Source organism: Oryzias latipes, chromosome 1, assembly GCF_053564925.1.
Source record: "Oryzias latipes strain Hd-rR chromosome 1, Olatipes_Hd-rR_3.1".
In the NCBI taxonomy this organism is placed as follows: Eukaryota; Metazoa; Chordata; class Actinopteri; order Beloniformes; family Adrianichthyidae; genus Oryzias; species Oryzias latipes.
This window is the reverse complement of record NC_136237.1, coordinates 22,719,215-22,743,870: the sequence shown is the minus strand read 5'-3', so window position 1 is coordinate 22,743,870 and position 24,656 is coordinate 22,719,215. Positions and strand designations below refer to the sequence as shown.

Sequence of the window (24,656 nt, the reverse complement as noted above, 5' to 3'; positions counted from 1 at the left end):
CACTGGCAGAGTCTGGTCGAAGCAAATGACCAAATCTTTCAAGGGGTGAAGATAATTCCATTAATGGGATCGCTTTTGCATAATCTGATACTCGTTTTGTCCCTTTCAGATGGAATTCTCCTTTGGCGTCCAAGTACTCTCTCAGAAAGCAAAAACTGCAAATATTAAAAACATTGAGAAGCAAAATAAATCAATAAAATTTATGTGATGTTAATTTTTTTAATGCTATTACTGGTCACAAAAACAAACCTCAGACAATCAGAGTTTTTTTAATAAATGTATTGGATTGGAATCTCATAAAGCGTGATAGCATTTAAAGTTTTGAAGCCCACGATCAATTAGGCAATAAGTCTGGTGGTCTGTTGTTCAGCACAAAAACCCATCATCATCAACTAGTCTAAAATGAATACCCACCAAAAGGTGTACTGATGCCGCTGGAGTTATGTTCCAAAAATCACATAGGCGATAGGTGACATTTGCAAAGTTGTCAACTTAATTTTCTTTGCAAATCTTTTAGATGTTTTAAAGCTGTAAATGTTCTGACTACACACTTTATACACTTTTCTATAGTCAGACATAATCATTTTCAAACTTTTCTTTCTCCTATAAATATTCTCATAGTTCAAATCCTTCACAGAAAAATGGAACCAATTTGGTTCAAAGAAAAATATTCATTCATCTTCTGAACCTATTTTGTCCCTTTTAGGTCTACAGGGCTGCCAGAGCCTATCCCAGCCACTCATGGGCGAAGGCAGGGTACACCCTGGACAGTCTGACACACAGCCACATTCTCACACAGGGACAATTTAAAGCAACCAGTTAACCTATGATGCATGTTTTTAGATAATGGGAGGGAGCTGGATTCCCCGGAGAAAATGGGAAGAAGATGCAAACACCACACAGAAAGGTCCCCCATTGCTGATTCAGGTCCCCCACCCAGGAATTAAAGTGGGGCCTTCTTGCTGTAAAGAAAGAGCGCTAACCACTGCACCACTGTACAGCCCTCAAAAAGAAGAAGAAAAAAAAACTGCTTGCAATTGAAGGTTTATGTAGATCTAGCGAGCTGGACACATTGTAAGGGACATGACATGGAAAAGATTGACTCACAACAGTCTACAGCCGGTCAGGAAGCAGAGTACAATACCGTGTAAGGGGAAAACTATAACATGCAAATTCCCCAAAAACATAGAGACTGCGAAACTTGAACACTGTACAGTTCAAATAGTTTTATTCTAGTATTTATAATTATTTTTACGAATTTCAAAGAAATAAAAACTTGTTTGAGCTTAAGTATAAAATGAAACAAATCAAATATCAAATGTGTGAAACAAATCAAATGTGTTTAGTTTCGATAACATACCATAGCTCCAACGGAAAAACAAGCGTCACCAATACGGTTCAGGGTTCATGTTAGACATTTCAGTATTTAGCTGTGTCATTTTCACAGTTCTGACTTTCTTTCTGGCCTACCTCTGTTTGTGACAAAACTACACAGAGCCAATCTTATGGCCACCATAGAGGGGTGAGATGATACTTTTAGAAAGGATCAGGGTTCAAGCAGCAGGGCTATATATACTGGTGCTTGAGTCATATTGAAATGTAGTGCAAATTACCATGTGTGTATTTTCGGCCTTGGCCTTCGTGGTTTGTGGGTACTTTGGGCGGCATGCCAGAGGTGAAACAGGAAGGAGAAGTGTTCTTGGAAGAGAATGAGACAACCAAGAGCATGAGACCTCCGGAATTCCTCAAAGCAGAAGAAGTGCACTTTACCCACCATCTTATTTTTCCATTCAGCTTTTAGTATCTCATGTCAAAAACAAATAAATTAAACAAATATATGGGTTGGGTGGGGGGTGGGGTGACTAGCAGCCCAAAATATTAAGCACTTTTGATTAGAAGTCTTTAAAGAACTAAGTAAATATGTACATTTTATATGTGCAGCGTAGTTGCAACATTGCGAGCTTTAACATGAAATGACATGAACTGAACTTTGTTGATCCCATAAAAGAGAAATTAACCAAATCCATGTAACAATTTTAAGTAAATACCAAGAACTATTCTGGTGTTAAAATATGTTTATTTGAAAAAGGCACTACATGCCAAAATGTTACATTGTGTAACCCACCATTCCATTAAACTTCCTCTTAACCGAGTAAAGCAGCTCATTCTTGTTTCTCTTACAATGCAATGTCTCACAAATGAATTTCTATATTTGACAGGTCTGTGTTCCAAACCTTATCATAGCTGACATCAGCGAATGCCAAGTAGCACTAAAGTTGATGTAGAGCACTACTAAAAAATGAATTCTTAACACATTTCTATAACAAAGCTAGTGACAATACAGTCAAAATCAAACCAAAACCCAGCCACACTTACTTGCCAACCACTAGAAAAAACTTTTTTTAAGCAAGGTCCCAGTTAATAGACTAAAATTGATTCCAAATGAATAAACTTTGATTGCAAAAAAACAACAACAACAACAAGAACCTGCCAAGTCAGGCCTTTGTTTACTGATCCACTGATTTTTAATGACTGCAATATACTATCACAGATTTTCAAGGTTATGCTTGTAGATGCAGCATTTGGTTTAATCCAAACATCATTTCATAAACAGGTTGATAAAGAAAAATCAAAACAGCAGTGAACTACCCTCCCCTCATTGGAACGCATTGATAAGTGAAAGAAAATATTGTTGTTTTAAGGGCATATACCCACCAAATACTCTTTTTATGCAAAGACTGCAAAATATTGCATTTCCCTGCTAGGCTAGAAGAACTGGCCATCACATGTTAAGGGGCTAGGGAAGTTTGTTTATCATAAAAGAAAAGAAGTTGTTTGGGACAAACTATTTAGAAAAGAAGGGAGTTGGATAAACAAAGATCATCCTTCTCCACTGTTAATATTTGGGAAAATTAATCAATTTCAGTACTTTGAATGTTTGTATTTTATCAAATGTTGAACTCATTAAAACATTTATTTGACAAAATGCCATTTCTTAAAGAGATTCAGAAGAACCAGAGAATTCAGTCGTGTTGCCACAGTTCCTTCTTTACTTGCACATGTTCAGCATACAGTTTTCTTAATAGAAAGTTACTCTTCAAGGTCTAAACAACTGAGAACAGGGAACCTACAAACGATGACACCAAAAACCTGTGAAACGTATTTAATAGAAAGTGTTGAAAGAGCAACAATGAGCTTTAGCAGGATTTTGAAAAAAGGTCATTAAATTCAGATGAATTTGTTTTAGTCGTTTGCTTTTATTTTACTGTACAATCAGAAAATTTAGAGAATAGCATTATAACGCATCTGTAAAGGACAGTATTCTTCCTGCTTGCTGCTGTATTTAACGTTAAACTCTTAACCTTTCCTTTAAGTAACTTTAGCTGTACAAAAAAAATAATTAAAGATGGCCTCTTAGGATTACTAGATACAAAATCATGTGTTCTTTTTAGAAGTTACAAGCTAGCAAATAACTGCAATAACAATCATAAATGGAAGTTTTGTGAGCGTTTTCTGGTCAAACGAAAGATAATTGACTTATTTGAATAGTTGTTTTTTAATGCATCTTTTGGTCTTACTGGAAAAAAAATGATCAGTTAATATTGCTTGTTTAGTAAACTACTCAGTTTGTAAAGAAATTGGGCACAGTGATAGTCTTTATTTGGATAGGTCTCTATTTGGGCACTCCAGGCGAGTCTGTCTGGAAGTCATCACTAGCAATGATGTTTCTTTCATCAATATTGAAAACAGATACTTTTTTTAATACTTAAAAAAAATAGCACTGTTGCTAACAACACCGGATGCCCTTCCTGACGCAACCCTGTATTTTTTCTGGGCTGGGGACTGGCACAGGGGGTCCAAACTTACACAGCTAGGTAGTAGTGTGAAGGGTCTTGCCAAAGGACCCACACTGGATGACTGGGAGTCAAACCTTGATTTTCTGTGTGCCAGTCCTGCACTTAACCAACTTAGCTATCCAGCTGTTTATAGCTTTCATTTGTAAAGCAAAATATATATATATCAAAAATATCAGAAATTGTAAAACACATTTATTGTTTCATCAGAAGCTATTTTCTCTAAGCTTAATTTTGTATGACATAAAAGGAAAAAATTTACAATAAAATAGAAAGCTGTTATTTTTTCAACACAAAATAATGGTTCTGTTTTTTAAATAACCATAAATCACTTTAAAAAATGTCAACAACTTTCCATTCAAAACATTTTAAAGCAAATTTCCCTGAACATGATGGCAGATGGCAAATAAATGGTGTTCTTTGTGATCTTGGTTTGAGTCCAAATTTTAGTCAGCTGGATTCACTAAAAGTACCATTCCAAAAGCACCCATAGTTGGGTTTCTTTACCTTTTTATGGGGAACACAGAGTAGAGAGGCAATTTTGCATAAAAAGCTCCCATCACAAAGGATGTTCTAAATTGTTCCAGTTATAATGCGTATAATGGATTTTGCAACAAAACATGAAAGCAAATGTAGAGATGCACAGAGCGCATCTGTGGCCACAAGGTGGTACCAAATAATCTGCCTGAGCTGCGCTGATGCTCTCAAGGTGAAAGTTCAGAGTGGAGGGCAGAGCTGCAGCTCCAAGAATATCAACGTGGCAAAAGTGAAACAAGATAAGAAAATTAAAAAGTATAATTAAGGCATATCAATAATTATCTGATTTCTAACACAACACACTTTTTTCATAACTCAGACTTCTGATGTTGATAAAAAACAAATTTTAGAAAATAACTTTTGGCTTTTAAAAGAAAACTCATCCTTTAAAGATAGTTATTTGTTAATAAAACAACAACTATGCTTGTTATTTGTTAAACTAGTGTGAGATGGTGTTGAGATTCATTTTGGATGACAAAGAGCAAAGGCTCTGAACTAAGCATTTCCCAAACTCACTTCAGCAGAACCATTTCTTTAAACAAACTAAAAGCACACATGAAGTCCTTTAATTTGGATAAAATACAAACGGGCAATGAGGTGAATGCTGGTGAAAAGTCTTTTTCAATTACAAATAACTGGTTTAGAATAATTACAAAAAGATTAACACTTCACAAGGTTTATAATTTACATTTTGTAAACCAGTGTATGTGGTAACAATCTTTAGAAATGTTTGCAAAATGAAGCTAAACTTAAGAGTCAAAAGGTGAAGGGGAAAATTGTAAGTTTGCTTTTTCAAAAGACGCTAATGTAAAGTCTAAGGGTTGTAAGGTTTTTTTGAATTTCATGGAAACTTCGACAATTTAGTTAAATCCAATGAAGCACATATGTATCAGATTCTGCTTTTGGAAACCGAATACATATAAAAACATGCAGAACATTTTAAATTATCCCGCATAAAAGGAATAAGCTTCAGTAAATGCAACAGATTTTTATCTTAAAAAATGCTGGTGTCCAGTTATTGTTCCACATTAGTCCCCTGGGATCATGTTGTTGGATGTTTTCTACAGATTGCCATTGTAAAAGGGTTCGTTGACCCTAATTCATAAACATAAATGGTTTTATAATACAGCTAGCACAGCACTAACATGTTTTTTTCTTTATATTTACAAATGTATTATAGAGGATTGTTGAATTTTAAAAACAACTATGATTTAGCCCAACTGGTAAACCAAATAGTTTATACAGATTTTCTTGCTGGCTCACAAGATTCTACAAATTTACGGAGATATGGATGCTGCTCTATTTTTCTGAAAAAGATGGCCTACGTCCTTAACACAGTGTAAAGGAAATCCGCTATCACTGTGCTGCATACTTTTCAGCCATTCTGAAGCTCCTCATAGAAGACGTGTTTCTATGGAGGACAGTGCGAGAGTAGGAGGGTGGAAAGTGGGTGTGTACAGCCTTCATGTATTGTTTGTAAATCAACCAGCTGGCAAAAAGGGACACTAGGCTCTAAACCAGCCACAAACGCCAGGAATATACAGTAAGGGTCCAATGAGAGTTGGGGCAAAGACAGTTCTGTACATGCACTTGTGTATTTAAATGGAGCGTGTACCAGTGCAGAACAGACAGCATCTATTAGAGGCACTCAGAAAGAACAGCAGGGAAGAGGATCGGATGAGGGAGAAGGACCAAACGCAGAGGAGAAAAAAAACTCAAAATGATGGGTGTATTTTGTAACAGAGGTATTTCTTTGGCAAAAGCACTGAGGGCGGTGCTGGCTCAGCCTGATTTCAGTCTGTCAATTATGACAGGGACAATAACCAAAGATGGGTCCTGGTCCCTTCCCCAGGAAAAGAGAAGCAGTTTATGCTATTACATAAAAAAAAGAAGAAGAAAAAAGGAAATGAGATAGAAAGAAGAAGAAACTCAGCAGCACAGCAGGAAATGCTCACCGCTAACCTAATTGACATGCAGGTCCAGGGAGAATGGTGGAAGAGCTTATTCCATTTCCAATCTCCATGTTAAATAGTAGCTGGGACAGCTGATGGGAATGAGAGGCAGTAGGCACATTTGGACCAAACAAGGTTCTCTGAGGTTTATGGGCTCTGTGTTTCCACAATGCACAAAGCGGATGCAACCACCAGCTCCACGTAAAGAGATAAGGGATTTCCACATCTGCTTAGATAAACAAATTAAATTTAGCTTTGAAATTTCAATTTCAATTAAATTTCAATTAAACTCCTGTTTTGTTTATATTTCTAGAAACTTACTTGTAGACGAGCTCATAGTTAAGTTTCTTAGAACAATCAATAAACCTCCAATCTTTGTGGAAAGACAGGTCTACTTTAAAACACACTTGCCTGCAGTTTCTTCTGTGCAAACACAAAAAACAGGCATGAAACATTCTCCAAAAGTTGTAGGAACAAAGAAAAGAGTTCCTTCTCCTCAACTGGGACTTTTATCACTCCTATGCTGACCTTACCCTCTCATCTAAACCAATACCTATTTCCCTGCTTTCATGGAATAAAAAGAAGACTGGCAATTTAAATCTTAACCAGGAATTTACTACGTTTTATGAGCCATGCATGGAGCTATTTACTCAGTGAAGAATGTGCACTGCAACCAACCCTCACAGGTTTATGTGGTTCTGTCATAACTAGGTTGTGACCTGAGGCTGCTGTATTCAAAGCCATCCTTCACCCACTGAGTCTGTTCTGTGGCATAATGATTGCTATGACAACCATCACTTAAAGCCACGGGTAGGTGGAGAAGAGATGTCAGCTTCTTGTCTTCTCTTCTGATGATCTCATTTCAGGCTGGCAGGTACAGCAAGGTCAAAACACTGACAATGGAAAAGCGACTGCATGCTACAAGCAAACGGCAAAGCAGACTTTCCAAACAATTACACAGCCGTATCAACACATAAATGCTGTCAAAATCAATGAAGAGGGCAGTTTAATAAGTAAAAGGCAAGTGGACAAAACTTTGAGAAGAGCAGGGTCAGGGAGGATCAAAGAAGACCAGAAATAAACAGCAACAGTAGAAAAAGCTTGGCATGTGTAGGAAGCAGTGGCTACTCCTGGCCAATGAGATTGATTGGTAGTGCGTGCCAAATTGAGGTTTTGCATTGTTTTTTTCTGGGAGGATTGAAAATCATCTGACAAACCTTTTTGGGGGGGGAAATACACCTGCTGCTGACCACTCCCCTGCAGAGTTTAAGAGATTAACAGCTTTCAGATTGACAGCAATCTGAACCAGCATGGCCTCCATTCACAACAATTGTTGGTGAAAGAAGGAACTGACAAATGCAGTATATTTCATTTATTTCTTTATACAACTATTCAACAGCTTCATATATGCATTCCTTCATTGATTTAGTCCTCCGGGGCCTACACTTTCAATATGTCCTATCCATACTATTTGGCTTTAAAGAGATCGTCACCAAGACATATCCAGTGTGTCGCTTAATCTAATAAAAATTAAAAAGATTAAATCGAGTCCTTGGTAAACAATAATGCCAAAAAGAAATCTGTCTTTTCAAGAACCAACAACAACCCCAATGTAAAAACGAGGGCACAGTCTATATAGAGCACGGAATTAGTCAAGATGCTCACCTGTATCTTAGGCATCATAAATAACATCACAATCCACAGACAATAGCTTCTTTGGAGATGACATCACATCAATGATTTTAACTTCCCAGGATTTTTTGTCCTGCTGCCAAACGCTTCCACTCCCCTTTTAGAGGTGATATATTGTTTCCCTAGAGAGCTGTCACTGCCTTATAGCCCTACAATGCTGTGTCTGTAGCAGCCCCCATATCTTCGCTATACTTTTAATCTCTCAACTGAGCTGATCATGGGTCCCTAAAAGCTCCAGATGGGGTGTTGTTTGGCCAGCTAGTTGAGGACATTAGCCCCTGCTTTGCTCTTGACTGCCTAAATGTGCAATGTGGAAACACTTTTACACTGTAAGGAGAGATGGGGGGGTTGGAAGCCTGGCGAGTGCACTAAAGGCTAACAGAAGCCAGGCTGTGATTCAGAAGGGAATGTGTGTGCATGTGTGTATAAGAGGCCTCTTGCCCTCCTCTACCCACACAGGAAGTGAGGTCATCTCCTAACACTGTACTGTGCAGTGTGTTCAGCAAGGGCCGTGAAGATCAACGTGTTGGCCAGCCTCCTAGCAATTACACACACACTGACGACCTACATTAAATTAGAATGTTTCAGAAGTATCTTATTGAACAGTCAATGTTTAATACACTAAAGTGGTGTATTTGTGTGAAGGCTAAAAAAACAAAAACAGTTTAAAAAGATTAATAAATAAATGTAGATTTCATCTTGTGCCAAAATTCTCCCAATTTCAAGCGGTACTTAATGGTGTTCAACGTGCTTAGGAATTGGTTCCCAAGAGATGCTATTTCATTTTGGATTTTTTTTTTAAAGTTCTTCATCTTAATGTAATTTTGTGTCTTTTTAGGAGTGATACGTGATACAGAAGCAAACAATAAATCACATCCCTGTTTAAAGCAGGCGTCTGGCACGACCGGCCTGCTTCAGCTCCCCAGACCACTACCTCCTCCGCTGCCGCCTCCTCCACTCTTCTCATGCTCACCATCCCTCATGCCTGTTAAAGGCTTGTCCTACAGGGCCTGGATGCACTTGTGTGGTACAACAACAGAGAAACCGCCCAAAGCTCTTAACAGCTCTTCCTCTCCATTTCCTCCCTCTCTCCATCTCCACTGCTACTACCACCAGTTCCTCTCTCCCTCACTGCTCTGTCTTTCCCAGCTGCACCGGCGAGCTGTTCCGTATGAACTGCTGCCAGCTGAAAGCCTGCTACTCCTGTGAGATTGCTATTACTCAGTGCAAGCAGGGCTCTGTGTAGCCAAAGGGCTGCTCTCTGAGCTGTAGATCTCCATGTTGTGACTTGTCAACACAGGAAAAAATCGTTAACGAGACAGAGGCACTTCCATTCCACACAGGACGGGTTCTGAATGTGACCAAACATTCAGGCAGTTACAGTACTGGAGGTTTTAGGGTGACTTCTGATGTCCGACTTTGTATTGCAAAGGAGTTGATGCTCAAGTGAGGGGACATGTTGACTTTTAGGGCTCTGGAGATGCCAGCACACTGCTAGTACGTTGAATATTTGAAAAAACAAGAAGTCAAATCTCTGCATTACTACTAATAAATGCAGCCATTGCATAAAAAGTTTCAAGAAAGTACAGAGAGCATTTCAGATAGAAACAAATTTAGGTTTTCTTACTTGTTAATAAACATATGAACAATTTCAAACCACCTCTAACAAAAAAAAAATATTTGAGCTGTTAAGTGTTCAAACAACCTTTGTTTTGGTGAGCTAAAGTTAAGAAATTCTAAAATTTATAATATATACATAGGTACAACAAATAGCATCATGGGAAAAATGTAAGATTAACACTGCAGAGATCTTTTGCTAAACTCGGACGCGATTTGTCCGTCAAGTTTCAATGTTAATTCACTTTACAGACACGATCTGAGGTCCTGTCGCGTGATAAGGGCGTCGGGCTCTGCGAGGTTGACACAGCACGTCAACCAATCAGGGACTCAGCTTTGGGCACATGACATTTTCAGTGATTCGATCAAAGGATGGAAAGAAAAGATCTAATATGGCTACTCATGGTGGTGATTTTCGTCCAGAACTTCCATCTATTTTCTTTCTTGCCAGATACTTCCCCTGTTACTGTTGGGCAAAGGCGGGATACACCCTGGACAGGTCGCAGGCCTGTCACAGAGCCCATGGCGCTGGCGCAATCGAGCCTGTTACGCTAGCCAGCCGCCAGGTGGACAACATGGCGAGCTGCGCTGCCCTGGGTCCGGCAGAGCTAGCAGCCAACTGCCGGCGGTGCTCGCTATGCTGGCCCGCCGGCAGTTGGCTGCCTGGCAGATGGAGAGCCGCCGCAGGTGCTGTCGTAGCGGACCCTGGGTCACAGATAGATGGAAGTAACGTTTAAAACGGCCGTAACCCAGGCGTAGCTCCTGCTGCAGGAGGGAAGTACACTGTGCCGGGAGAGACTGAAGGATCTGGTGAACCCAAAAACAGTGACGTCCTTGCCGGTGCCTCTATAGAGCTCTCCAAAACACATAAACCCAAGCTACTCCCTCAACATCATCCATGTTTTCCATGATGTGGCAACAAATAAAGTCCAGAAAAATGTTGGCTGTTGCTCTGTGGCTGGGAAGTCAAGGGGATCGGCGTCGGGCAGTAAAATTGACGCGCATCAAAAGAGAGGCTGCAGGCGCAACTTTTACGAGTGAATCGTGTCTGGTGTGAATGCAGCATAAATATTTGACATCAATGACCATTTGTTGAGTTAAAGTTAAGATCAATGCGTAAAAAGCAGACTTAACTGGATGGAAATGATATGTTGCTTACATACAGTAACATCTAGTACTTCTCTGAAGCCATACTTAATGCTATAAATTTGATGATATGCAGGTGCTTCATGCTCCTTTGCACATCCCGAAGTTACAATGGCCGTTAATTATCTCTTGAATTAATTCTGTTTAGACATAAAGCTGCCAGGTTCAAACTTAAATTTAGGCCAATTAAGGGTTTTTTTTCTCCTTACCATCATATCTGATGACAAGTTGCACATTTAATTTTAAAGCTGTCATTAATTTTCAATGTTAATGGTCAAAATATATGCTAATTAATTTACCACAACTTTCCATGATTATCAAAACCAATAAAAAAGGAGCCCTTTAACTTGATCCTTACGTTTCACAGACGAGTTCATCACAGCGAGGCCGGTTGTATAGAATTTTATAATAATCTTAGCCTTGTCCACAGGCCTCCTGACAACTACTAAATGCTTCTGGCAGACGTGCAGCAATTCCATCAGTGCATCTGTCCTTGCATAGTTTATGCTCTATGCTGTTGCTGCACTTTATGACAATTCCATAAGGTTCCTAACTGAGTTTGCAAATGCCCTTTTTTTATCAAAGTTTTGCAACCAACAATGCATATAATAGAAGATAGAAAAACCGTATAATTGGGTAAACAAAATATAAGCTATGTTTGCAGTAAGCTAATATTCTCAGAAATGGTGTCACTTTAAACAGACTTTAATCATTCCCTACTAAAAGAAAGTCTGTTGACTTTAGAGGCCCAAAAATGTAATTTTAACTGCACACAGGCACTGTAGACACCAGTCCCTGTATTTTGATGACACATTATTAATAGCTGTCAGTCACAAGACGTGACTAAAAAGAAAAACAATGCTCCAACACGGCTGCATACAGTGCACTTTCTGCCAGAGAACGGCAAAAGCTGATACGCTGTTTCGGCGCTTTTGTTCTTCCTCTCAAAAATAAAAGTAAAAAAGACACAAGAAAAAACGTTTTTTGTTCTTTTGAACTAGTTACAAGACCTGTGGAACTATTCCAATATCTTCAAACAGCCATGGTCCATCCAGAGTTCCATTACTGACAGTTCTCAAAATAAAAGTTCACAAAAATGATTGCTTTTTTTTGTCTAAATAGTTTAATGTTCATTCTAAAATAAAATGTAAGAGGTACTCCTTAACTGTAGTTGTTAAACACATACCACCAATTTCAGGACCATTGTAGCCAAGATCGTAGATACATTTTTTTTTTAAATTACATAAAATTACAGGAGCTGATTTCTCTTCTTTTAGGTAAGCAACTCCTTCATTTTGAAAGGAGACCCCACCAACTGACTGTTTTTACATCTTTGTTTACATGGTTTTAGTACATTGCAATAGTAAAAATCCAAAAATTATATCATTATGATGATAAAATTGTCAGACAAGATATGTAAAATAGGCTTTATTTGAGCTTATTACCAGCAAATACAAGTGTATTGTGATAACCTGCCAACTCACTCCAGGCATATCCTCCAGTTTAATCGCAGAAATCGACAACCACTTTCTCTCTAAAGTGTTTTTTTTTGTCTCAGACAAAATGTAATCTAACAAAGTCTTGCCCTGACTGCTCTAAAATGAGAGCATTCAATGTGATTTCAACAATATTTTTTTCAAGTAAGGGAATTTTAACCTTCATGACTTGCCATGGGACAAGTGTCGTTTTCTGGCCTCCAGAGGGCGTTGCCTTTAGACTGCTGCATTACTTGATCAACTAAAAACCTCTCGTTCAAGTTCCATATTTTGCAAAATAACCTTTAGAAATCAAAATATTTACAATTTACTAGTGCTCTTGGGTAAAATTTGAAACACGTCAGCAACAGTTGCTGCAAAAGGCAGCTACAGTAAACGATTACAGGATTGTGTGAAACTGTTTATCAAGAAAGATTGATTGAATAATGAAAATGTATGCACTTTATTATTCTTTATAATTTAATGTGGTTAGTGCTGAGTCATTTTTTCTGACACAGATACAGTGAAAAACTGGGTTTTGTAAAGCAATAACAACTCTAAACAGAATGGAAAGAATGGCCGGTTGGATGTAGAGAGGGCCTTATCAATGAACTCTTTGAGCTTCTTTTTTCTCAGACAGTCAGTCTTACAGTAATAATAAATTGGCCTGGTCACATTTTTTTTAAACCTAAATTGTAAAAACATTTATCCCACTGCAATTTACGGCTCTGAAAAACTGTTTAAAAAATAGATTTTTCCAGCAAAACCATTATTTTCTTCAACTATAAGGAACCTGGAAGGCTGAAATGAAAACACTTTAAACTTCCCAGTTTCTATACCAAGTTTAATATAGTACATCATCATTCAAAAATACAAATTGGCTTAAATCGTTATAATGTTCATTTTTACGACACAACTGTTACCCTGTTCTCTACATCTTGTGTTTCTCTCATGCTTTATAGGTTGTTGCCCCCTGCAACCACTCTCCCAAATGTTTGATTTGTTTTTGCTTATTTTTTTTATCTCTTGACATATATTTATACAAATATACATCAAACCACTTCAGCTCCAAAATTTTCCAACTTCAACATCTACATGAAAGCAAAAACATTATGGATTTTTTTTATAGCTGAAAATAAATTCAGGTGTCAAGGGTTACATTTGACAAATTAGTACATATTCTTTGAGCTAGTTTGGTGAACATTGATGCAAAAGTTAAACAAAGACCTAAGTTGTTGTTTTTTTTAATTTAAGCACAGACTAAAAATGAATCCCACTTAGAAGATTGACCAAAGAATATTTACCATCAAGGGTTAAAGTGTGCTTTTCTATTAATAAGACTGCAACTCCTTGATGTTATTCAAACATACAATTAACCACTACATATTCATAGTGGTTAATATACATAACAAAATAATAAAGAAGTTAGAGAGAGAGACATTTATTTTGGTTATGTTAAACACACAAACTTATCATTCATTCATTCATCTTCTTCCGGTTTGGGGTAACGGGGCTGCCGGAGCCTATCCTGGCCCCTTATGGGCAAAGGCAGGGACCACCCTGGACAGGTTGCCAGTCTTTTGCACGGTCACACATATCACACACCCAGGCACACTCACATTCACACCTATGGACAATTTGGAGTGACCAATTAACTATGAAGTATGTTTTTGGATGGTGGGAGGAAGCCGGAGACCCCGGAGAAAACCCACATATGCACGGGGAGAACATGCAAACTCCACACAGAAAGGTCCCCCATTGATGTTCTGTTTCAGGTCCCCCAGCCGGGACTTAAACCGGGAGTCTTCTTGCTGTGAGGCAAGAGCGCTAACCACTGCACCACCGTGCAGCCCCACACAAACTTAAAAAGCTTAAAATGTTAGTGACAAATGAGTTCCAAAATAATTTTCAAAAATATTTTAACAGTAAGGTGAAGATGGTAAGTAATTTTTATGAAGGTTTCCAATGTTAGACAAAGGTTGTGTCCAAACACTTTCACTACTCGCTACTTTGTGCACTATAAAGTCCGTTCCCCATTTTGAACAGCTGACTGAATTTACAATTCCAAAATCCAATGCCCCAGAAATTACCTAGAAGTTTCTGCGAAAAACCAATGTGCATCAATGCTCACTAGACAGGGAAATATAGACCACAATGCATTGCGTTTGAGAAAAATTTTCATGTGAAAAGTGTGTGTTTCGATTTAAACTTATAATATATAATAAATAATATATATATATATATAATATATTATAAAACATCCACTTTTTCTTTATCAGAACACATAGGATTGATAAATAGTAAAATGTTCATACTTATTAGGTTTTTACTGCCCTGCAGTTAAAATCCAACACACAAGACAGCCCTGCACTATATCGTTGTTTAGTGGATAGGGAGCAGGGAGGGAATTCGGACATTGCCAAAGCCTAAAATTATTTTACATACCACTCCAGTCTATATGCTTCACACTTTAAAATAGCACATAAAGGTAAAATTTGTGTCTAAATATGGATCCTTGTCTTTAAGCTATACTACTTTGGTGTAACAACTCCCATAAAAACCAGTCTAACGAACCATTCACTCATTTAAAGTGAAACACAAATGCCAGTTACTAGATTGTGTCTGTTAGATGTATCTGATTGTTCTTGTGGTAAGATAACATTCAAGATAGGGTTGTGCCGATGGACGATATCATCGTCCATCGTGATGGGTGACTGACATCCCGATGGAGAGACCACCATCGTGATGCCACGCCCCCGCCACGTTGCGCGTCGACACCATAAGCCGCGGTTACATGTGCAAAATATCTTGATGGAATCAATGGTCGGATTAGAATCCAACCGTGTAGATGGGCCCAGAAAAATGTTTTCAGAATATACAAACGTTCACTAAGGTCACACTTTCCGTCGGAATAAATCATTCGCACATGCGCAGTAGGGTTTGAAAAACGGAAGGATATAAACTCCGCTGAGCGGCTTTTTTTTCCCCAAACTTTATTGTATGTAACAATTCAATACAAAACAATGTTAAACAGCGCCGAGCGGCTATATACATTGACATGTCAGCTCGGTAATATACGAGACGATCTTCTAAACGTGCTTTTAATAATGTTACGGTTATTATGAAACACCTGTTCGCTCATCATTTGAATTTTAATCCGTGTGGTCAGTGCTTTTTCTGAACGTAGCCAGGATTAGCAGTATGCTAACACGGGCTAACAACATTAGCTTTGGGTGGCGCTGCTTGCTGGCTGCACGTAAACATGTAAGAATAACATCAGCCTTTATTTAGTCGGGACACGACTGGAAACACAAATCCGCGTGATTGTTTGAATGTTTTCTAAGGACTGAGCGACATTTCTGCGTTGAAGCTCAAACCGCTGTGTGTGCTGACGATCCGAGCTGTGCTCAGACACACACTTTTAGACCCGGTTCTGAGTTCGGTTGCTTGTACCCCTAGAGCTGCGGGACGGATCGCAGTCTTAAATCTCCCACACATACCGCTCATGTAACAAAGCACCCCCCCCCCCCTTCCCCTCAAACACAAAGCTGTAAATCCGCGCTCCGCCGGTCCACTTCACTAGTGAAGTGCGGGAGCGGACTACTTCTTTTCTATTTTGTTTGTTACTTTTTTTGTTAAAGTCACTTCCCTCAGTTTATACTGGATCATCGCGGATTAGTCATTAGTTGGAAAATAAAATGAAAAAAGCAAAAAAACGAATAGCAGTTATATAAGGACGAAAAATGTAAAAATACCCCCCCCCCCCGACGATGTCATCGTCCATCCCGATGGTTGACAGCAAACATCGTCAACGGCCAATTTAGGGGACATCGCCCAACCCTAATTCAAGATGTAAAATACATTTTCCTTGTGCTACGATTTACTCCCGACCTCCAGCTTGTGTAGCCAGGGCTCCAGACTGCGACCAATTGGTAGCATTTTGCGACCAAAATTTGAGAGTGTGCGACTGAATTTTACATCCAGTCGCACATGTGCTCCCAGTAAATTTGTCTCCCCCACCCTCCGTATTTTTTATACATTAAACGTGGAAGGGGCAAGTCAATGCTCAATGAAATGAGCAATGAAATCATCAATGAGACGCGAGCGCACACGCACGCAGAAGGCGAAGCTAAAGCGAGACTTAATGAGAACAGGAATTAGGAGTTGTCCTTAACATTCAATTTAGTTTTAATATGCCTCTCCCCCTAAGTATGATCTGTGATATTACATCTTTTATAATTATTTTAATGTTTTGTAATGGATGTAGCCTTTTTTTAATCAGCTGGTATTTTAAATTGTTATAATTGATCAGTGAACTACAAAAAAACCATCAGGACACATGTCCCATAATGCATTGTTTTGTAGTCTGTAGGGCAGCTTTCAGTCAGTTCAGTACTAAATTTCCAGCTGCGTTCGCTCAGGTTGGGGTCTTGCTTCCGCCCCTTTCTGGTGATATTTTTGTTTTGATTGACAGGTGATGTTGGAGCAAAAACTAAAATATGTCTCACACCAAGTGATCTGTGAAGCGTTGCGTCCATCTGGGTGATCTCAAACACGCTTATTGTCCATCTTGGCTGCACCTATTTGGTGTCGCCAACATGAATTTCCATCCCCTAATGTTTACATACATTTAAGTATTGTTTGTAACTGTGAAATGATCGAAAGGTTACTACGGTAATCACTTTGTTACTAAGCACTTTTTTTTATTCTGAATGTATGGTATTTTGTTTACTATTTGTACTGTCATGACAGCAATGGTGCTGTCAGTTTACCTTGTTGTTGCATCTTCAAAAGTGCAGAATAAAATGTGACACTGAATTTCAAACAGCACATTGTAATTTCTGCATCTATTATTAAAGTATTTATTCGTAATACAGTGGAAATTAGTAGATCTGGTTAGAATGTTGATTTACGGTATGCGCCTCTAGATTTTCTGGTTGTGCCCCTAAAATTTTCAGTTGGGGGCCACAGTGCTCCTAGTGAAAAAAGTTAGTCTGGAGCCCTGGTAGCGTTTGTTTATCTGTTCACCCAACACTACCAGTAACCCTTACCCCTCATCAAGCTTCGGGGGGATATGAGAAGCATGACAGTTGTGTTTTAGAGTAGAGGGGTATGGGGTATGTGTGTTTGTGTGTGTGTGTGGGGGGGGGGGTTCTTGGCAGAAGTACCTAAAGACTTTATGCCAAGAGTGAAATGGAAACCTCCTATCATTTTCATTTCCCCGTAATCCAATGTTTTTAAGCCCCAGTCCTACCAAGGTCATTATAATCATAGCAAGTGGATGGTAGCCAGCGACCCACTATTACAGTAAGACGGGGAGCTGTCCAGTTAGTCGGTTATTGACTGACAAAAAAAAAGGAAAGAAATTAGGTCCACAAATGTTGGCATCTCTTCATTGTAAGTATATATAATCAAGAGAAGAGAGCAAAGAATATGAGTGCTCCTCAAACTTTGTGCTCCTTCAACAGATAATCCTGACACTATGAGGTGTTAGGGAGAACTCACTGATTAATATAAACCACAACCACTTGTACCTTCTTGCTTGGACTATAACAAAGAGCACTAGGACTTCCTCACAGACTCAACTTTTCGTCACAAAATCTAAAAAGACAAGAAAGAGAAAATAAGCACTTCAACAATGCCTAGCTTTTAAAAGTAAGTAATACGGCATCAAAATTACTTCAACAATAGTGCGGTGCAAGGTCAAAAAGAATGGCAGTTTTCATTGTGGCACCAAAGGTCATGTTTGCTTGTCAGAATGAAGGCGCCATACTGTAGTGTGACCTCCATAGCCAGATTATGTACCCTCAGACACACAAACACTGACATGCACACACACAGGGGGCTGTGTATTCACTGTGACATGTGCGTGCCATGCTTACACACTTAAAGAATAGTCCCTTTTTAAACAGCCTGTGCTATAGACAATAGCCAAGTGCACACAAGGAAACAAGACCCATATATCTGGGTCCTTGCTAAGATAAAACACCTCAAGCATTAAAGCCAGTGTATTAGCTTGCCCTTTTTCACCACAGATGAAGAGATTTGAAGCTTGATATTGTGCATGCTGGCTGGCACACCACCAGGGTGTTGTTGGCTGCATAATGAAAACACACAGACTGACAGAAGCTGGGAAGAGGTGACACTTCCATCCTAGAGTAAGAAGATCCAAAACAAAGTGAAGAAATCTTCTGACAAATTCATAAATTCCGTGACAGTTTGATAACTGAGAGGGGAAACAACTCCTAAATTCATAAAAGAGAGAAAAGAGCTTTAAACCATGCACACACATGCATAGCCACTCCTATTAAAGAGATTGTGTTCTTCTTACACAATGTTCTTCTTACACATGTTTTATACAGAGTGATAAAACGAAAGGTTAAAGGACATGTTTCAATTGTGTCTTGGATTGTCATTCCTAAACTAGATAATCGATTAGCCCTTTTGGGTTTTTCTTTTTTATTAAGACTGACATAAGCACTTACGGTATTTAAAACACCAGCTGGATTAGTTAAAAAAATTTAAAACCCTTATTAAATCTTAATGTGGGCTCTAACATTTCATTTTTTAAGAATGTGTAATTTGATCATAAAATGCTTTTTTTTACCAGACTCCTTATACTAGCTTAATTGCAAAGTAGTTTTAAAATTATTACTTTTATTTAAAATACAATAATTTAGTGAATAATCACTGCAAATATTTCATTAAGTATAACAAAAAATATTACTTATCATGCACTAAAAACTTGTCTTTTTAATTTAATCTAAAAACTTTTTGCTTCTTTGTATTCTTTTTTTTTTGCTTTTTCAAATTTTATGGATTTTTTTTGATGATTGTAATACACTTTGGAGCTTTAGTACATATATAATTATTAATTTATCCATTCATGGGGGGAAAAAATCCCAGAATGTTAGAAAATCACATGTGCATATCATGTCAAAAAGTGATGTAAAACACATTTACACCTAATAAAATGCCACAGTTTGAAGTTTTTGGCTTTCTGTAATCAGAGAGCCACACATTGTAAAATAAAATTGTAAAAATATTTGCAACTCAAGTTTAAAAGTTGGGATATTGGGAGCAAATATATCAGCACTTTATTTTATCATTTCCTTGAAGGATGCCTTGCAACAGACTGGTGACTCCAGGTTGCACCCTCACTTTGCCCAACGATAACTGGGATAGGCTCCAGCAACCACACATAACCTAAAAGGGATTAAGCAGGTGTGGAAAAAGGCGATGGGATTGCAACACAAAATAGCTTTTTTTTGTTATGAGCACCATGAAAAGAGCATGGATGCATTGCCCCAATTAAAAAAAATAAATAAATAACTTCAATGGGTTATTATTACCATAAATCAAACCTTGCTCATCCACTCAGTTTCTCTACTTCTTATGCAGCACAGATGACCCACTGCCAATCACACACATACAGAGAAACACTAACTACCACTGTGTGTACCTCTGTTATTAACCACTACTTTTTTAAACCAACAAGTTTACCTCAAGTTCATCCAGAGAACCAGCAGAAAATGTCAAAATTAGTAGTGATGCTGACCTCCGGCTGCACCATCATGACATGAGGAGATGCACCAAACCTTGATGGATTCAGTCACTGAGCAGTAAAATCCTTCATTACATTTACATAGCACTGTAACTAACAGAGCTTTTTTCTAAGAATTTAGAGGAAACATTATTAAGATAAGATATTTGTCACTAATAATCATTGTAAGGAATCCTCCAGTGGACGTAGTGTGCCACTGCAGCTTTATCTGGCCCCCATTAAGGCTCAATATCGAGGATATCTAGGGTCAAATGCAGAAAACTAAAGGCAACTTCCCCTTAAATTAAACTGCTCGCGAAGTAAAATAGATGTGTGATGCGGCACTGCGTGACTGAGAGTGGCGTGGTGGAGGAGCTTCAAGTCGTTTCCTTTTTCCAACCGCGTTATTGATCGTAGTCTGTCTGCAATGAATGGCTGCAAAGAGAAGGGGGGAAAAACCCTGAACTTCAGGTGACCGACCATGGCTCTGACATAGCCTTCGTGTAGACTGGGAGGGGTAGAAAAAAAAAACATATTGACACGAAAACGGAGGAGGAGGGGGGCAGAAATATCGCCACACTTTTTCAAAAGTCGACGACAAAACAAGCGCGCACCAATTTCAGCGACTTTGAGCTCAAAAACTGAGGCAAAAGTTGGACGTTTTATAGCCGAGGAAATGAAGTTTGCCCGGGGTTGCTACATAGCGCCATAGCTAACTCGGAGCACTGGGGTATGGGTAGCCTGAGTCTGGCTCGTCTGATCCGCCTGACCCTTCGTTTTATTGCGGCCAGACTCCCAGATCCTCCCCTTTCTACCCGAAAAGCGACCAAGCGGAGGCGAGCACATAAACCGAAAACGCTCGTCCATTAACCGCACACACACAGCCGACACATACGCCAACTGACCGCAACCTTTTACAGAACCGGACCTTTATCGATTATACTCTTATTAAAGCCACGTATCGTTTATCTCCTCGCAGCCTTTGCTAATGTTAACCCATCGCCAACAACATGGCTGCCTCGCTCGGACCTAAAAAGGGAGAAATAACCTACGCCGAGTCTTTTGTCTGTTTCACCTCTATAACCCTAAACTACTGCGCAAAACACACGGAGAGCCCTTAAAATTGAACGAATCGAGTCAACGACTTACGTGAAGGCAGGCGCTTGGGCTGCTCCTGCTTCCTCCTTGGCATTTTCCTCCGTATTTAATCACATTCTCGTCCTTGTTTGGGGATTAGAAGAAAAAAGGTTTTTCCCATTGAGACTGGAGGCGCCAGTGATGGCAGGGACTTGGTCGTGCACCTGGCTTTGCTCGGTTTTTTAAGTGTATTGTTGGGGAATGGGAACACGGGCGGAGGAGGTGCCGCTGTTGTTGTTGCCGTGTCTTGACTATGGCTGCTCTCGGTGCAAGTGTGTCTCCGAGCCCCTAACTAACACTAATGCAGGGATCAAAGGGCAGCAACAGCAGAGCAGACGCGCGCGCGCACAGCCGCAAGCGCGCGCGCGCGCTCACACAGACACACAGTAGCCCGCTAACGCTCTCCCTTACACACGCACACAAACACATTCGCACACACTGTGGCGTGCACGCACATACACTAAAGGAGCTCACCCCCGAGAACAGCGCACGGACAAGGTGCCCCCAAGCTTTCGGGGTATATCGCTAAAAAGAAAACATATCAAAGGATGTTAAGCAGCAACAACAGAACAGAACATATATATATATACACTGTATATATATATGTATGTATATATATATATATATATATATATATATATATATATATATATATATATATATATATATATATATATATATATATATATATATATATATATATATATATATATATACACACACACACACACATGATTCATAGTTGTTATTGATGTATTTCGAACGATCTGATTCACTGACCTAGAATCGATCCAGGACATCTTTAGCTAAAAATTCAACCTGTATATCTGTGTTACTCAGAGATAGATACCTATCAGACAAAGTTTTCCAGATTCCTTGTATTTCTCGCAGGATAATCAAGTGTTAAGTAAACATGAGTACAAGTAAACGAGAATTAATGGCAAATCCATTCAGATTTCAGTTTCATAAAGTTCCCCCCACTGCTGTTCTTACAAATAAAAATAATGCAAACGGAACATTTGAAGATTCCACCGCACTGTATGGTCACGTCTTTGCAAAATTCCGTGTTTCCAAACATTGTATTGTAATGATAACTAAATGTTTTTTTGTTCCCATCACGTGTGCTGTCTACTGTGAACTAGTCTGATGCATAACTGAAGCAAATTAAGCAATTTTGCTCATAAGCACTGAAGATGATCATTAGGCAATTTTAACACCATTGTTGTATGTCTGCATTCATTGTGCAACCAACACACGTGGGATTTCGGTTTATTATTTGCACTACTCCCCTGGTAGATCTTCAAAGATATATTTGGTTTTAATTAAGAAAATCACATAAAACATGTAACATAAAAAAAGGAAAAGCAATAACACTACTTCTTCCCAGAGACAATTATCACTGACTTTCTAGGATGTGGTTTTACTCAAGTGTACCTCCCTATAGTCACATGGGACACACACAGGTTTCATACACCTCATTTTGTTGGAAACTATCTACTGAGTCATTTTAATTGTCAATCAAAGGACTTTTTTCCTATTAAAGTATCAAGTTTGTGGAAGTAATGGAATAGAACGGGACGTTTTAAATTCCCTGAAGGAAAAAATATAAAAGTAGGTAACAAAAAATAGGTGTCAGTGTTAGAAATCTTTCCAAAAAAATCCTCTAAACTAATTTAGCCATTTCCATGTAAATTTTGCAAGAGTGAAACTGGCCAGAGCCGAGTCCTCCTCCCCCTGATCTGGGTGTTGGGGCTTTTTCACAGCCCAGGCTGTCCCCCACTCCCTGCTGTTGGACTCCTCCAGGCTGCGTTCTGTTGGCCTGCCGCGTTCTTTCACACCTCGGCCGTGTGTGAGGAGAGCTGTGTCTTCATCCCTCTATCCTTTCATGCTCGAGTCCTCCTCCTGCCATGCCTTCCACCCACCCCCAGTGGAGGCGCAGGAGGCTCGTTACCGTGGCAATTAGTGAAAAGCCCAAATTAGCCCTCTTGGCTGTCCACAGGTGACAAAGACACTTTGCATTTCTGCTAATTAGGAAACAGAACAACATGATTAAATGGGGCCTATCAGGAGAAGAGTGGACAAACATGTTCCACAAATAGCAAAGAGCGATTTATTATTGCATCTCCTGCATGAAATAACTAAGACATCCCTAACAGGCTTTTCAGTAGTGGAGAGAGTAATGTTTGGCTGTGATACTGAATATTACAATGATTTATGTTGCTGTTTTAGTTGGCTTTTGTCATTGCGGTTGTGCAAACAGCTGTGTTTCTCACCTGCACCTGCCATGGACTGCCTGTTGGCAGATGGTCTGACCAGAAAGAGCATGAGCTGTTGTGAGAAATTAAAAAAAAAATCAAAATGTTTAAGATAACTTTTTCTTCAGGGGTTGGTTTGACTAACACTTGCTGCATGGTTTTTATAGGATTCTTCAGCTACCTTGAGAAAAACAGTTCTCAAGTTTGGTATACACAGTTTAATGACACACTTTTCATGAAACACTCTATATTTGAATTGCTCCAAATGCTTGCATGTATATCACAGATACATACATTTGTTACACATTTGAAATTTACCCTTTTCTCTAAGATCTCATACTTTGAACATAGTTGGCCTAATATTACCACATATAACAATTAGTCAACAACGGCATACTGTGTTTTTGATTAAACACAATTCATCAGGCTGAGAAACTCTTCACACAACTGTCTACACAAAATATTTACAGTAATGCCAAATAAGCTATAGAAGGTTGGTGTTGTTTATCCTGGTGGTGTTTTTTGTTCCTTTGTGAGTTTGGTCACCTTTGGGAGGTCACAGCCTGTTCTCTGACCCTGACAATGCCAGGCAGGTGAGGTAATGCTAGCAACAGGGCAGTCGGCTGATAGTAGCCATGGCAACAGTGACATGACCTCACTCAAGGTTGAACCTAAAGGTTATTTCGCAGTGCACCAGGAAAGATAGCTGCATTGACATGTCTAAATGTGAGCTGCTTGAGCAAGAATGCATTTTTGCTGCATATGGATTTACATCGAGTAGGTTTGTATGCACGGTACACGAGGTTGCTTTATTAGAATTAAAGAAATAAGTAAGCTTGCTGATGAGTCTCCTGAAGCGTGCTTCTTCTAGTTTTCTCCTCTCATCCTTGATTGCCTTGTCCTGTGTGGTCCACTGGCTGGTTGTGGTAACGTTAAGCTCGACCAGTCAGATGTTGCCCTCGGGTAAACAGAAACATCTGTCCACTGCCCAGCCGTGACTGTCGCTGAGTGATAAATCCTGGGGTGGCCTGTGCCAGTGCTGTCCTCCGTGCCAACTGTCCCACTCCTACACAATGTCCACAACCCAACGCTCACACATACAGTACACACCTCACCCTATTTGCACTCAGCCGCCTTCATCCTGACAGTCTGACAGAAGCAGGTGGTTCACTCCCTTTTTGCCCTCTGGCCTTCCTCGCTCCTGTCCTTGGTTGGCACATTTATGCTGGGTGCAAGCAAGGTTGTCGCCTCTAGCAAATACCAATTGAGGGATCCTTGTATGGAGGTATTTCTGCAGCCCCTTCAAGGAACTCAAAAGCATATTGCTGTTAACTTTTAGCAAGCATCCTGCCAAGAGATCAGATAAATGAACGTTTGCTAGATAAATACCTTTTCATTGACAAAAGGTTAGAAAAAAGCATAGCGTATTTTAGGGGACATGATGTCTA

General features: G+C 39.3%; 1 protein-coding gene across 1 annotated transcript in view; it reads right to left on the bottom strand.

Annotated features, from left to right (window-relative positions):
• LOC144994316 (zinc finger protein 827-like) overlaps window positions 1-21,367 on the bottom strand; it is a 71,000-nt gene extending 49,633 nt beyond the window's left edge. Inside the window, exon 1 of the mRNA XM_078951780.1 lies at window positions 20,966-21,367. Coding sequence (XP_078807906.1) covers window positions 20,966-21,008 — 43 coding nt within the window. The 5' untranslated portion in view covers window positions 21,009-21,367. The remainder of the gene's footprint in view (window positions 1-20,965) is intronic.
• Between the last annotated feature and the right edge of the window lie 3,289 nt (window positions 21,368-24,656).